At 41.4% G+C, this 15,908-nt stretch overlaps 1 protein-coding gene and 1 long non-coding RNA gene across 27 annotated transcripts in view; one reads left to right on the forward strand and one right to left on the reverse strand.

The window, feature by feature from the left end:
- Positions 1-15,908, reverse strand: part of cacna1ba (calcium channel, voltage-dependent, N type, alpha 1B subunit, a) — a 179,524-nt gene that overhangs the window by 57,055 nt on the left and 106,561 nt on the right. For 13 of the 26 annotated variants that reach the window (XM_030417877.1, XM_030417876.1, XM_030417874.1 and 10 more), the window contains exons 11-23: positions 14,806-15,021; positions 12,937-13,049; positions 12,628-12,740; positions 12,406-12,537; positions 9,127-9,199; positions 8,920-9,037; positions 8,689-8,756; positions 7,500-7,606; positions 5,626-5,691; positions 4,712-4,747; positions 2,958-3,755; positions 1,268-1,461; positions 441-561 (exon numbers count right to left, since the gene is read on the reverse strand). In XM_030417877.1, the coding sequence (XP_030273737.1) occupies positions 441-561; positions 1,268-1,461; positions 2,958-3,755; positions 4,712-4,747; positions 5,626-5,691; positions 7,500-7,606; positions 8,689-8,756; positions 8,920-9,037; positions 9,127-9,199; positions 12,406-12,537; positions 12,628-12,740; positions 12,937-13,049; positions 14,806-15,021 (2,155 nt within the window). The remainder of the gene's footprint in view (positions 1-440; positions 562-1,267; positions 1,462-2,957; positions 3,756-4,711; positions 4,748-5,625; positions 5,692-7,499; positions 7,607-8,688; positions 8,757-8,919; positions 9,038-9,126; positions 9,200-12,405; positions 12,538-12,627; positions 12,741-12,936; positions 13,050-14,805; positions 15,022-15,908) is intronic. The other 13 variants (XM_030417891.1, XM_030417890.1, XM_030417889.1 and 10 more) reach the window with 5 other exon arrangements.
- LOC115582126 (uncharacterized) lies at positions 6,919-10,976 on the forward strand. Its single transcript, XR_003984139.1, has 3 exons — positions 6,919-7,108; positions 10,370-10,516; positions 10,612-10,976. It is a non-coding gene; the product is annotated as an uncharacterized LOC115582126 (long non-coding RNA).

Below are 15,908 nucleotides of genomic sequence, written 5' to 3' on the forward strand. Positions count from 1 at the left end.
ATATCTTCTTCTCAATAATGTTGTTGCAACTGTCCCCCAAAATTGAGTATTTTTCTGGGTAGCTATAACAGACCTATTCAACTGGCGGCCAGTCGGACAAATGCAGCCCTTGAACATCATATAAGCCCTTTTATCATTTTGTTAATTGGTTGTTCAATTAACCCATTCATTATGATTGTTAACAGTTGCGTCGGTTGCTAAGCACAGATATTCCTTTATTTTATCAAAAAGCTTTCACGTCGGCTGTTAAAGGAGAGGACATTTACAAGAACCAAACTTACCGCCTACTTCTGAGATCACAGAAATGTTTTGTCGTGTTCTTTTAAATTGTGAAAACTAATGAACAAAATCGAGGAAAAAAGGTGAATGGCATGATCTAATGCATGTCAGAGGTCCTACAGGAGGTGACGAAGTGGATGAAGGAGATCCAGGTGACTCACGGATTTGTCTGTCCAAACATGAACATGGAACTATAAGGCAGGATGGGTTTGGGTCCGCTTGGACCGAGATCCTCCAGGTTCTTCTCATTCATGGGCATCGTCTCACAGTCAATACTGTTCACTGAAAAAACACAGAGTTCAGTTACAGCAACGCGTGTCAGAGTCATGAAAGTCTCTCTTAAATGGAAGGTTTATTTCCTTTCTACCAAACTACATTGTTGATGAGTTTTTCAATTGTATTTTTCTGATGCTTTGACCACCACAAGGCGAGTGGATTACAGACGATGTATTCAATTTTGTTCAAGTTAGAAAAAAAAAATGCACATCAAGAGGCTGGTTTGTGGTGGCCTAGAGGTTAAGGAGCGCCATCTTTCTTTCCCATTATGTCCTGTCACCTCTCGACTGCAGCTATAATACTGTATATGATTTTTTCTTATTGAAATGTTGCTTATTTTCCCTTATCTGCTGTATTTCTACTGTATTTAGAAAAAAACACTGCTCCATAAGGAAGTCGGGTCGGCTTATATTAGTTAATATTAATCTATTGTAAAAAGACCTGATGAACAATTACTCAGACCTCTGAAAGACATTTTGTTTTTTCCTCTAGGGGAGACCATAGTAAGAATAATGGGGCACGTATTCATTGCATGTACGGACAAGAGACACTGCAGAAATTTGTTTAAGAAGTACTTCACCTTGCTCTTCACAGTAAATGCCTTGGTTTAACTGTAAGTAGCAATGTTAAAGGAAATTAAATGTAATGGCTGCCATGGAAGTAATCTGAGTCGTGTTATGTGTGCAACTGGTGGGCCTCCGTGGACACTGACGTTGAATGAGGGTGGTCTCTCCCGGCGGGGAGGTGACGGTCACAGGAGGTATGTGGATGGAAGTCTGGCCAGTTCGTCTGACGTTCTTCTGGTTGTCTGAGTCCTCTGGTCGGTCAGGGGGCCAATTGTCCCCCCCAGAGCCCTGCTGGGGGGAGAGGGCTAGGGACTCCCCCTCTGAGTCACCAAACCGGTCCCTAGAACAGAGACAACATGTAAATATAGAGCATATTTACGCTGCTGCCCTGGGGGGAAGGTATACAATGCAATGTATAGACTTATATGAAAGTAATCACTCTAAAGTGAAGAAGTGTGTAGAAGTGTCTGTAGCTGCACACACCTTGACTTCTGTCTGGATTTTCTTATTTTCTTAGTATTTTGCCATTTTGAGGACATTTGTCGACCTCAGCCTTTGGGCAGCGGGTGTGCAGCCCCCAGCTAATAACAGTGCAGGCTGTGAGGGTGGGACACTATTAAAACGTAGTGATCAGGCGATATCACTGTCCCTCACTATCAGTATCAGTTGATGAATCCTAAATAGTGTGCCTGCCACCCCTGTCAATGCAATTCCATTTGACTACAGGTTGATAGGTCTGGCTAAATATGTACAGACCAGTAGAAACACAATTTAATACTGCAGGGTCCCTGAAAAGCAATAATATGTAATATGTACCCAGATGCAAAATCTTTGATGATCCCTTTCAGTACAATTTTCATTTTCCTTCTCAAAGGTAAGTGCACTTCAAAAGTGATTAGGACAGTGATAGGCTCTGAGGTTCTGTTCTCTGGCTCTATGAATCTGAAATCAAAGTGTGACAGTGAGGTGTATGTTCCGGCCTTTAGCTCTATGACAGTATTTTAATTACACAATGGCTCTCGAAGGGGGTCTTCTGTCACCAACAAACATAGATTTGTGTTTAACATAATATCTCCCCTTTTTTATTATGGGACACACTGCATCACACACTTCAGTACACTGTCTTCTTTACATGAAGCTGTTGTAATGTGGTAGCTGTATTCTGTGTTATCATAGTGAGTTCCATGTCACACAAGGTACAAGTACAAAAGTAAAATCTATAACAATGAATGTGTCAAACAGCATCAGGAAGACAGGTGACAAATAGTTTTATGTTTACTGTACCCTGTCAGCACTTTGCAAACTCTGATTTGAAAAAAGTGATATATATAAATAAAACTGACTTACTTACTTCTTATATGAACAAACTGTAAAAAGAGATCAATCACTTTGTCATAGCATGGAATGATTGTTGTCCCTCGATGGAGCTTTTCTTACATTACGTCTATCTGAAACTAGGATCATTCAGTGGCTGTAGCGGGCTGAAACTAGAAGACATAAGGCACTGGTACTAATATCAGTCATTGTAATACAAACTCAACTCATTGTCATACTTTTTGAACAGGTTAGACAGATAATATTGTAAGACTTGACTTGGGACTTGACTTGCCCAAGAAAAAAGGGCTTGGGACTTGCCCGAGACTTGGACCAAATGACTTGAGTCACATGTCTGGCTGACACAGTGACAATGACTCTTTGCCTCTGCCAAACTGTAGGGCAACAATTCCAACACTGTTGAACTAATGTGGATATATACCCTCTGTAACAAGCTCACAGTCCTGTAAAGTCACTGTTCAGAGAAAAGAGCATCTACTATGCAGATGTTCAGATTTTTACCTGTGACTGTGTGTCTTCTCTCTCTCGTTGGACTCTTCTCCTTCCATTGTGGATTGGCCCCTGGATCCATGGTTCCTATGTCTCCTCCTTTCTCCATTGACACCACTGTCTCCTCTGGAAATCTTATCCCCATCCCTGTGAGATGAACGTCCATCTTTGTGGCGGGGTCTCCGCTCTCCCCTCCCTCCACCGTTCACAGTCCCGTTGCCCCCTCGGGACTGCCTGTGTGAATGATGATGCCGATGCTCTCTCTCGCTCGTGACCCCTCCACCTCCGCTGTCGTCCACTGAGTTCTGATGGTGATGCCTCCTGCCTCCCTCTTGGCTGCGGGACCTTTCATTCTCCCCCTCTTTGCTGTTACTGCCATCGTGATCTTTGGAACGGCTGTGATGCACGTGGTGCCCCCCGTCCTTACTCGTGTCGCCGTTATCATTTGTCTCCTCTCTCGTCCTGGTCCGATCCCTCCCTCTGTGGCGGTGGTGGCGACGGGGCTGGTGAGGCACAGGAGGAGGAGGAGGAGGGTCGGCAGTGGTCTCAGCGTCCTCAGGCACGCAGGACTTGTGATGGTGGTGCTGGTGGCCACCAAGCAAAGGCCCATCGCGAGGTTCAACAACCAGCGGCCGGTCAAGGTGGGTCTTCATGTCGGGCCGGATGTGGAGGGCTGAGGACATTCGGAGACGCTCCTCAGGCTCCAACTCACAGTAGAGGGCCTCGCAACTTGCCCGGTTCTGCCTCCTCAGCTGGTTGGCCCTCTGCTCCCACACTGACATCGCCTTCACTGACTTCTGCTGCTCCTTACTAGGCGGGGCAGAAGAACCAGACAAATCAAAACCACTGAGAGTGATACTACCGTATAAAATACTGTGTAAACCATTTTGAAAAAACCCTGTATTTTGATGTTAGTGCCACAGTTTTTTACAATAGTTTATCTCCAAGGGATATTAGCATTTCCATTACACTGACAGGCATGGCCTTCTCTGAGGCGTGACACATTCATGTTTATGTACTTTACACTATATGACTTCATGGTGCATAAAACCAGCAGTATGTTCCATTTTTTACATTTCATGATGGCACACAGTCCCGACATGCTGAATGATTTACAGTATGACTGAGGTGCAATGAAGCTATCAACACAGCAAACCACACGGTCCATCTATCACAGCCTACTTTGGAGACATCTCGGCCATGGCTATGCCTCAACAAAGGCGAACCATGGCAACATTACCATGCATGGACATGCCACTTTTTTTCTGTCAGTGTCTGAGTTTAATAGCTAAAGAACTTGGCTGAATGCATGCACTTTTGATACTGTATGAAATAAAAACAGTGCTATCTCCTCACTTTATTCTAGAGTGGGAAACTACATGTTACAATGCCATCCCTCAATGTGGCATTTCATCAAACACTACACAGATTAGGAAGAGAAAATAACTTCATCTCACGCTCTCAGCTCTCTATCATCCTGCACATTCTTTGTAAGACTTCCTACACATTCACAACATACATATATTCTACATGTGTAAAACACACTGTACTACACAATACACTTTAAGAACTCCTGCTAAAAGGTGGATGGACAACATGGGACAGGACTCAAGACAATAGCATGGTGAGCATCACATGAATGCAGGGCAGCTCGGTTTCATTAATGTGGTCTTGGTTTTAAGAACGTTAATAATGAGAACATGGTTGTGCATGTATGTGTGTAATCAACATCATTGACCACCTTGCCAGTAGGTGGTTGGGTTTACCTCAGGTAGTGATGGACTGGGGTGCAGACATAACTCCTACAAACACATAAAGGGAGCAACATTGAAACAAACAGAGGGAGAGAAGGAACTTCAAGGACAGCAACAGGTTACAGACAAAAGCACAGAGGGGGCAAGTCAATTTTGGGACACTGACAGGGGGAGAAACATGTGCTGTAGAGATGCAAAACTATAGAAAAACCCAAAAGAAATCGTTTTTGCTGAGAAGAAGCAGCAAACAAATGAAAGGGAGCAGTGGGGTTACAGCAAATTGTCGTTATTACTAATTCTATTTTCAGCCTTGGTCTCAAATCTACCCAATCTCTCCATCTCAGTTATTTGCGCTATGATGTACAGTTACCATATATTGAAATTTAAACTAACAATTTTACTCAATAAAGTGTGTTCACAGGAGAAATATCTCTTGTTACTTTCTGACTTCTCTACCCTGTTCATCTTTTAAAGCTTGCACATACAAAGCTAACATAACAGTTATAACATACAACACATATTTACAACCAGCTTGATAAAAGTAAATCACAGCTGCATAAATACACAATAAACAGGTACAATATGAACAGTGAGATATTGGAAACTACAGAAGGTGCAGTCACTGAAAAAACAAACATTCTCACAGAGTCAGATACCTTGATCACCAACACACACACTCGTGACACTGTTCGATCACAGAGAAAGGAAGATAAAAAAAAAAACAGGGATGGAAACTCTGAAAAACACACGCAACTCTATCAGGAGGTGTGAGCACTTAAGAACTGCCACGTCCTTGTGGACAATCCACACAGAAGAATGACATAATAATGAGAGAAGAAGAAGACAGGGTTGGGCAGCGACAGAAGAGGGATGTGAGAAGGGTAATGTGAGGATTTAAACATTGTAACAGAGAGGTAATAACTCACAGTGAGTTAACGCTGCAGATGGATGAGCTGCTAGAGTGCGCGTTACCTCGACTGCGTGTTAGAAAACTGCACATGCACAAAACAAAAATGGGGGAAGGGGAACATCATATAGGATGAAATCAGAGAAACAGCTAGACACAATTCGACATTTCTCTGTCTTCTCTGTGTCCTTTAGCCTCCCATTACATTTCAATGCAATTGGCAGTCAAAGCCCAGAAACACATGACAGAGATTGAACCAGAAAGGACTTGTCACACAATGGACCATCCAGGACATTTTGACCTCCACCGTGACTGTTTGTTCAGTTTTTAGCAACAAGGAGAATGGGAAATACTATCAAAGCCCAGATATGACAAAAAAGGGTTCTGCGGAATTATATAAACATGACAAATTTCAATGTAACTATCAAATTTGACAGCTATTTGTAGTGTTAAAGCTACTTTGGATAGAGAATACTGTTCTGGGTTGAGCTGAAAAATATATTATAAGTATATATATATATATTTCATTTATTAAATTTACAAAAATACTGATTAGTGCAACTTTGAATGCGGTTAAAATCACTGCCATTTATGGCTATCAAATCTCTCTCTTTTGGTCTGGAAAAACAAAGACTTCATTGCAGATTTACAAAGGGATTATGGAGTCATTCTAATGGTGTGTCGATCAATTTTGAAGGATCCTGAAATGATGATAACCCAAAATGTTAAATGTTAAACTCTGGATGTCCATTATGTGCATGAGCAAGTGCCAAGACTTAAGGTTTATATCATTTTTTCTCTCTTTGCCACATATGGTAGTTACCACGTACCAAGTTTTCAGGAAGTATATCTTATTCAACTTCACTAAGACTATTTATGTCTCCAGAACAGCATTCCATGTTTACAAATGAGTATTGTGAGTTAACGCTCACGTGCACAGTTTGTTACAGAATATCAAAAAGTATAGATAGTATCTGTTATTCAAAATAGTAAAGGAAAGTTTACAATTGTAAAACAACACATATCAAATTCAAGTTGAAGTTACGTAGTTAACTAACTAGACAAGACATTATTCACATACTGTACTGCTTGGAAAATCTACAGTAAGTCCAGAATCAGCCTTGCGAACAACTTCATTTAATTTCACAACAGCTGCTGAATGTGTCTGAACTGAAGAGCTTTTCCTTAAATCTGTCCCAATATTACATATGTTGTATGTGTGTGGTTTCAAGGGCCTGCTGTGGCTGCGTGTCAAAATCACCATAGCTTATCACTGACATACTGTCTTTTTGAGAGTGTGTGAAATATCTATCACTTTTCTTTGTAGTATTTTGTGTGTTGATGTTCTGATGTTTCTTAGGGACCATGCAGAAATCTACAGCAGCGGTCGCCTGGGAGACAGAAAACAGGGAACTGCCTTGTGAAGAAAAGAAGTAAAGAACAGAATGTGTGTGGGCGATGAGATTTACATTAACTATCACTGGGACATTGACTCTGAGGAGGTTAGTCAAACCTATGCTTTGTTCCAACAAGAGTTTGTCTTTACCACATTAGAGAACTACAAACATGCATGATAACAGTGAACAGTGAAAGAATATTAGACCAGATTGTTTCTGTTTGTGTTTATAAAGACAGAGAAACAAGGCTCGACGGAAAGAAAGAGGAAACTGAACAGCTATGATGAGACTTTACATTTGGGCCATTATGTGTTTGTACCTTTCTTCTGTCTTATTATGGCTTTAATAATACAATTCTTTACACATGGGCAGAGTTTTATGTATGGACACAATAGTGAACTGCTCTGCACAGCAAAGGTTGTATCTTCTGTTCATGTCTGCTGAGTGGGAACAGATATCAGGAAGCCAGAACAAACATTAGAATAGGCTGACTTACGCTGTGATGGAAATGTTAGCGGCCGACATGGGGCTGACCTCCTTTACCTCCTTGGCCTTCTGCAGTGCAAGCTTCTTATTGATGGCCTCCTCTTGCTCCTCTTCGTCCTGGACAGTAGGTGCAAGAACAAACATACATACATACAGCGCATAGAACAAGTCCTTTTATAGGATTATTATTATTTATCTATATTACCACCTTCAGACCCAGATCTGAGTGACAAGGTGAGTTCTGTGGAACTTCTGTGCCGGCTGTTAGTTTAAGTTCGCGGACTTCATTAGCTGACTAACGTTAGCTACGTTGCTCTCTGGTTTACTGGTTTACCTATTGTTTTGATTGATTCAGTACAGTGTGCACTTCCACAGCATTAATTGCATTAGAACAGGATGGTTATCATACTTAACACCCTGCTGCTCTTACTCACTCTTCACTGACAGAAACTTTTTTAAATTAATTTTTGTAATTATTTGGATCACTGTTGGTCAATAAAACCCAAACCTACATCAGCAGATATTTACATTAAAAGTCTTCCGGCAGTTCAGTGGGCACGCTCCCTCCCTTTCCTGGTCGTCTTTAAGCGAAAGTGAAGCAACTGAAATAAGCAGGTGGATAAAAACCACATTTGTTCTGGAGAAGAGGAACTGAGAGCAGCAGTTGGAGAGTGGTGAGTATGACATGACTCTGTTGATTGTGTAAGTGTGCATTATGCTGAATTATCATGAGCTATAGCACAGGTGATTCTACCACCCCTCAGAGTTTTAGCCAGCATTTTCCAGCAAACAAACATTATTTGTTTGGTCTGGTCAATGTTTTTATTCAAGCACTTTTAGGGATCCATTTCAATGTATTGATTGTTGATTCTTCCAGTTTTAAACATATGTACTAACTTTACACCTGGACAACATGTGTTAAGAATAGATCTTACATAAGCTGCTCGCATAGTTGTTGTTGAGTTATTCATAACAGCTGCCAATTTGTTATGATGAGTTATTGAGCTAGACTTACATCAGTCATGCTGACATCAGTAAACCAAGGTACTCTCGTAACCTGTGAACATTCACTATCTAGGAAAAAAAGGGGGTAAAAGGCCATGTGCCTATGGGATTTAATCTAAGTTAAAGGAATTGTATTTATGGATCTAGTCCCCTGCTGTACACTGCTATAAAGCCAACATAAACAAATACTGTACCTTAGTGAGCTCCTGGGCATTTGCGAGGTTATCAACAGCGATGGCCAAGAACACGTTGAGGAGAGTGTCTGGTTATATGTGGTCTCAGGAAACAATCAAATGATTGATGAACATAGAATCAAAATGTTCAATTGCAGCTTTTTTTTAAGCAATTATCAATTCTTTCACAGTGCTGTATGGCTGCCTGACAGCCACAAATCTGGATCAATTTGGATCAATTGACCAGGATACAGTTTCCAAAGAGAGTGAGAATGATGAAATAAATGGAGGAGAACATTCCCCCGTGAACGCCCCCCTGTGATTCAATCCCATGGTACATGACTGCGTTCCAGTCCTCCCCTGTCAGGATCTGCAGTGGAGACACAGGCTGGTTGCTGAGTCCGGTTCAGCGGTACAATTAAAGAAAGAGAAGAGAAGCATTATGGAGTTGACCTTTACCTGGAAGACGGTGAGAATTGCCGCAGGGAACGTGTCAAAGTTGGTTGTTGGCGTTTCGTCTTCGAAATTAAACCTGTGAGGAGACAACAAACAGAATGTGATCAAGCTTCAAAGACACAACAAAGTCACATTTACTCCTCCACCTACTGGAGGATGGAGCAGTGTTTTGCCCCAGCTATTAGGTTGCTGCACGTTATTATAGCACAATATAGGCATATTACATTTGAGCTGTCCGTCTGCCTTGTGTGTGAGACCTTATGGAACCAAATGTAAATTCTTCTCAAATGGAGTTGTGCTAATGCTGACATTTTGTATCTCTGTCTGTCTACTGGGATGCAATTAGATCCCTCATCAATGTGAAGGATGCAGATAATAGAGGTCGGAATGCCAGCTGAATTTGTCTTGTGCCCTTTTTTTTAGTTTGGATCTCATTAAGACACAACCACAGAAAGTAGAGAGGGAAAACATTTGTCTTAGGAGCCTGTGAAATATGCTTTCATTTACTTCTAATTCTTCACATTCTTTTATTTTCTTCAATTTCATTCTTTAATTATAATTAGATTTAAAGGTTTTTAAGTAGTCAGTAATGAATATGTCCCACTGTGAGTGCAAAGAGATGCTGACTGTGACTGAAAGCTGAATCATGTTGCTACATCCATGTTTTTTGTATAAATGGCAAAATATTTGTTCACCATTATTTCTTTTCAGAGCTCCTGGTTGTTTTTGAACAGTTTTGACCTTTAAGAGATTCTTCTCAGAGTAAGTTTAAGTTCACAGAAATGTCTTCAATTGGTCAATTGGTCATTGGTCAGTAGTATTTTACATTTCTATATCTTAAATAAAAATAATAATAAAAAAAACATATAAAATTGTATGCATTTTTTCACCAAATTGTCAGAGGTTTTCAACACACTAAATATCTTTCAATGATTTGATAGTGTTGGTGTTCCAGGGACACAATAAACATGCTTACGGGACATTCTGAACCTCAAAAAAGTCAAAGAATTGACAGCATTCGGAGTGTAAAACAAAATCTGAATTTCATTGATTTTGTCACCTGATGCTGTTCTCCGTTCCAAAATCACAGCCAAAAATTATAGGTGACTAATACAATGCATTTGCTGCTTGTGCGCCATTTCAAATCAGTCCTTAAAACACACTTGTGTAAAGCTTGTCATGTTCGGTCAAATTCTGTGGTGGATATTTTGAGCTTGGTGTGTTTCTTTTTCTGTTGTGCTTGCAGAGGTGCATTGAAAGGCCGGGCGGAGCTTCACCACTAACCGGAGCTGCTGTCACACGCTCACCTGCAGCAGGTTGGGAATCAGTGCCTGCTGATGAAGCCCTGCTCTACACGTTACCTGCTGCCAGATGGTTTCATCAGTTGGATGTGGTACATGGCTCCATAATTGTTTTGTATGCCTTCTAGTTTTTCATATTGCTATCTTGGAGAACTAACATTTTTTCATGTTCTTTCTACAATCACAGTTCACCTGAAGGTCGACTTCCAGTGTTTCCAGCTCCAGATCTCAGCACCTTTGCAGCCAGCTGCCACCCTGTGCTCACAGGAGTCTGAACTCGCCAAACTACCACCAGCACCACCATGAGCTACCCCATCTCCACCTCCACCTCCACCTCCACCTCCACACTCCCAGACGGTTACTGCGCCTGTGACTCTGCACCTTCTCCTGCAAAATTATTTTGAAGTCAATAAATTACCTTATCTCCCTCTTTCCAGCCTCATTGTCCGCTTTGGATCCACACTCTACCAACCAAGCGTAACAAAGCTGCTTTAAACCCCTGATTTAGATGCTTTTATCTTTGTTATATTTTAGTTTGACTCCTAGCTCTGAACTTGCTTTTCCTTTTGACTCTTCATTGTTTTGTTATGTTTGATGTATGTACAACATTTTGTAACTTTTGTTTTAAAAGTACTTCATAAATCAAATTATATAATAAAAATAACTAAGTTATTATAACCAGGAAGTATGATGTTGCCATGGAGACTGTGGGCACAACTAGCATGGCCCAGGTTTTGTAAGCTTTACCTGAACTACTGAAGGCACAATTTGACATTATAATCTGACTATAAGGTAAGGAAGCTCTGCTCGTCTGGATATTACTCTCATATCTTGAGAATTGTTCATCTGATCTATTTCACACTTGGCAGGTTGATGCTAATGAACAGCGGAAGTGCAGTGTGGGATTTGGTGGAATTTGGACACGCAACATGTTTAATATTAATACATTGTAAATAAATGGCAAAGACCGCTCTGTGCAGTGGGGCGGGGGCGGGGGGCTTCAGCGCTATTGCTTAATGGCTCTGCAGACTGAAGCGGGACTCATACATTATCCCTCTCATATGATCTCATGGGGAAGCAGATGTAAACAAAATGGAGGTGAGCGCGGTGCAACAACCTGTTGCTAATGCCATGCAGTGCGAAAAATAAACAAAAGCAGAAGGTTCAAAGAGTGTGAATGCAAGGGGGAGACGCGTTCACAGGTTTTTCTATTCTTTAGCGAGAACTGGAAGTGAGATTATAAGTTTCTGTCAACAGCAGTATGCTAGCTAATGTTAGCTTCAAGGGCGGGAATGTTTATGGTTTTTCGGCTGCACGGTCAGCTGCTCTGGGAGGCCTCTCTCATTGGTTGTTGTGGTCTGGTTCAGAAAGTGCTGATGTAATCATCCAGAATTTGAATCGTGAATACAAACAGGTTTGATATTATCAGGGCGGCCCTGATGAGTCTGTGAGCAGGTCAGGAAGCTTCAGACTGGATCTGTGAACCCCTCACATTACCAGATCATCTGTGATGAACAGCATGTTTTCAGCAGGCACTGGATTCTAAGAAAAAAAATACTTACCAGCTACGTAAACAAAAAATAGATGAACAATAACAGTCGGTGTTCAGTACAGTGTTTTCAGGCAAACAAGAATATTTTAAAGGGGCTTACATGTACAGTATATGACAACTGTGTGTTCAAATGAGTTATAACTGAGAGGAAAGGGTGCAATGTCATAGCTGACAACACTTAGTGTGGAAGTCTCCCTACTTTTAATCGGTTCTCTTGATGCCCCATAAAATCTCCCTCTTTTTCACAGCCTTATTTTGGTAGATGTGCAATTTTGGATGCAAATTGCATGAAACAGGTTTGACATGCCTGATTTAGAGCTGCCAGAACTCCTTAAAGAAGCCATGGCACTCACTATAGCCCAACATGGGAGCCACTGATTTTATCAATACAGTAGCTGTGTTGATTTCTTCCAGAAACAAATTACTCACTGTCCACCAAACAGCTGCATGCCCAGCAGAGCAAAGACCACGATGAAGAGGAAGAGGAGGAACAACAGGCTGATGATAGACTTCATGGAGTTGAGCAGAGATACCACCAGATTCCTCAAAGAGTTCCAGTATCTACACAAATACACACATATAAATATATGCAGATATATTATTGCATAATCAGTGTTTCTAACACATAGACAAACATGTCTGAAGACTCACTTGGTGACTTTGAAGATCCTGAGCAGTCTCAGAGCCCGCAGGACACTTATGCCAAATGAGGCCCCGGGTTTAATGGCAGCCCAGATCACCTCAAAAATACTGCCAATAATCACCTGTGAACACAGTCTGATAAATGCACAAGGCCTCCACAAATATTCATTAATTACTACATCAACACATTTGTCCCTGAAACACCAGTTCTGCAGTCCTGAATCATCTGAATTACCCCAAACAAGCTCAAACCGTGAACAAAAATGACGTTGACAAAATGTTGATTGATTAAACTCCCTTCTGAACAGGACGACTCACCCCAAAGTCAAAACAGTTGAACGAGGAGTGGAAGTAGTTCTGGGGTCCCAGGCCATACATTTTCATGGACATCTCCGCCAGAAACAGGCCCAGAAATACAAACTCAGCCAGGTCTGTGGACATGAAAACACACAGATCAATGCTCCGGGTTAAAAAGGGCCTCACTGCTGATTTTCGCAATTCAAAAGAGCTGGGCCACTGCTACCTGTTCAGCTGTGGCCACAGCAAATAAGACACAGAAAGAGTCTATTGTTTGAAAAAACAACTGCTGTATGCTCCCATGATAGTGTGTGAGATGTATGTTTGCTCACATGTGTGTCTATGAAGTGTACAATGGTACTTGTGTGGTGTTTGTTTGCACGTCTTTCTGCAGTTTGTTCTCGTCCCTATTAAGATCTGAAGTCAGTGTTTTTTGATCTGCCTTAACAGAGTAGAAAAAGATCAGGACTTGGAGTAGCAGCTACATTTTAGCTGAAGTAGTTAGGCTTTAAAAGAGGTTGGTCTAAACCTAAACTTCTCTACAAATGAATGCTGCATGTGTTTGCTCCAGCACAGTGCTTGAGTGTTGACCCTTTGAGACTACGGCAGCAGCTTAGTGTTGACGATGCAAAGTAGCAGATTGAGTTATCAATGTGGAGACATTCCTTTTTTTTTTGTTTCCACAGAGTGTATGAAATACTTGATGAGTTCACGTGCTTAAGCAGTGAAGTAGTTTGTGAATACAATAGTATCATGGTTAAAAAAAGATTCACGAATGGATTTGTTTTCCCTATACTACTAAACTAGCCAACAATCCCCTACCTCTGTCACATACTGCCATAAAAGTGGAGGAGGCACAGTATTTGAATTGCCAGTGTAGTGTCTGTGTGTTTCTTACACATCCTGGGCTCTAGGACAATAATGAATAATGAGAAGACAGGATGGGACAGGACAAGATGCTCCCCTGTAGACAAGTGTGGGAATGCGACAGTGCAAAGGTCCACATGACCAGGAGCCTTGATCAGCTCTGAGGTGTGCATCAGAGATAAGCTACAGGAAGGGGCCCACACAGGTTTGGAGCTGACTCAACGTCATCTAAGTATAGAGGGACTATCCTGTCTACTTTATCTGACATCAGCAAAGTTAAGTAACACACAAAAGAGTTATTTCATAGGGGGTGTGAGGCAGACCCATCCTTCTTTTCTCCCATTGGATAGATGAACCTTTAATGCATCAAAGTGACCAATTAGGAGAAGTAGGTGGGTATGGAAAATAGACTCTGAAAAGGCCCACACACCAGAGAAAGGTGGGTGGTATTTGGTAGATTTCCTAAGATCGAAGGCTCAATAGGATTTCTGATAGGGCAGAGGGCAAAGCGTTTGGCATTACTTTGCCATAGATTTGAGAACTCCAGAGGAACTCTGTACGGACGTTCGGACGCGGGCTTGAGATCTGTTTCAATAAAGATTGCTCTATCATTGCACCCAGCCTTGCCTCCACAGAATTCTATTACCAACATACTACACGCCAACACCTTTGATGAAGACAGCCCAAAGACGACACCAGCTTTAAAGCCAAACAGTGTAAAAGCCAAAACATTACTGTATGCAACAGTAGCAGCAGTGGAGAGAAGTGAGCAAACTCTCTCAGTAATATGAGCTACACAGCAAGCTTTATGTGATGGCTGCAAACACTGAGGCTGCTGGTCATACCAGAGCAACTGAGGCTGTAGAGGAAAACCCTTTTAATTACCCTTTCATATCATTTTAACTAAAAAACATTACTGCATGTGTAAATGGTTTGATATAATAATATTAGTAAGATATATAATGATTGAATATAGGCATATTGGTTTACCTGAAAATTATTCAATATACTGCTGGTACTCACATAGTGCATAGGTGAGCCACAGAGGCTGGTCATAGTGTACTATGGCCACACACAGTGTGTTGAGGCCAACCAGACACAACACAGTCCAGTAAAAGCTCTGGGACTTGACCAGACGGCGAATGGTGAAGCGAATCCTCTTCTCTTTCCTCCTGAAGTAAGACGAGTTCTCGTTCTTGCTCTTCACGCTGGCCCGGGCAAACGGCGACCCTGGGGGGGCAGTTGGAACCAAACACACAGAATGGCAATAAAGTTACTGAATCTAAAGCTGAGGTTGTCTCACCAAATCAAGACTGTGTGTGAGTGGAGGTACTTTGAAGCTGAGCCTTGTTTTACATCAAAATAAGGCACATTATTTCACTGCAGAGCAATATACATGTCAGCTTGAAGTTGTCACTCTCCCGTAAAACCCAGCCTATATAGGCACGGTAAAAATAATGCGAAGAACCACAAGGACCACCAGACTGTATGTGAAACAATGAACTTCTACAGTCTCAGCAGAAGCTTTCCCATATTCTAACTGTGATGTAACCGATGTGGAGACCTTAGATCTTTTAGATCACAGTGCCATGGTCTCCACCTCTCCCCACTCTTCTTCCATTTAGCCTGTACTATATTAAACCTTCTGTAACTTATATTAAGCTCAAATGTCATTTGGAACTGGACACAAAAAAGGGAAGGAGAAAAATTGTTCTATTAGAATTTCATTACGAGCACAGGAAGACTAGTGGGCTCATCATTTCCTGGTCTATTTTAATCCAGACATCTGACTCATACAGTATCACCTGAAGACCCATATTATCTATCTATCCATCTATCTATCTATCTATCTATCTATCTATCTATCTATCTATCTATCTATCTATCTATCTATCTATCTATCTATCTATCCAGCCACTTACTTTTACTAGTAGTTTAGTAGTTTAAGACACACACTTATCTACACTAATATCTATGGTTTACTTTTGAATAGTCAGCAGATGCAAAGTTAAGCCTTAATAGGAACTCCTGGTATTTTTAAACCTGCGCCCTATATTAATATGTTTTAATGTGTAAATGATTCATACGTATGGTCCTGTAAATCTCCTCAGCTAATGGATGTGGCT

Source organism: Sparus aurata, chromosome 5 (assembly GCF_900880675.1).
Source record: "Sparus aurata chromosome 5, fSpaAur1.1, whole genome shotgun sequence".
Lineage (NCBI taxonomy): Eukaryota > Metazoa > Chordata > Actinopteri > Spariformes > Sparidae > Sparus > Sparus aurata.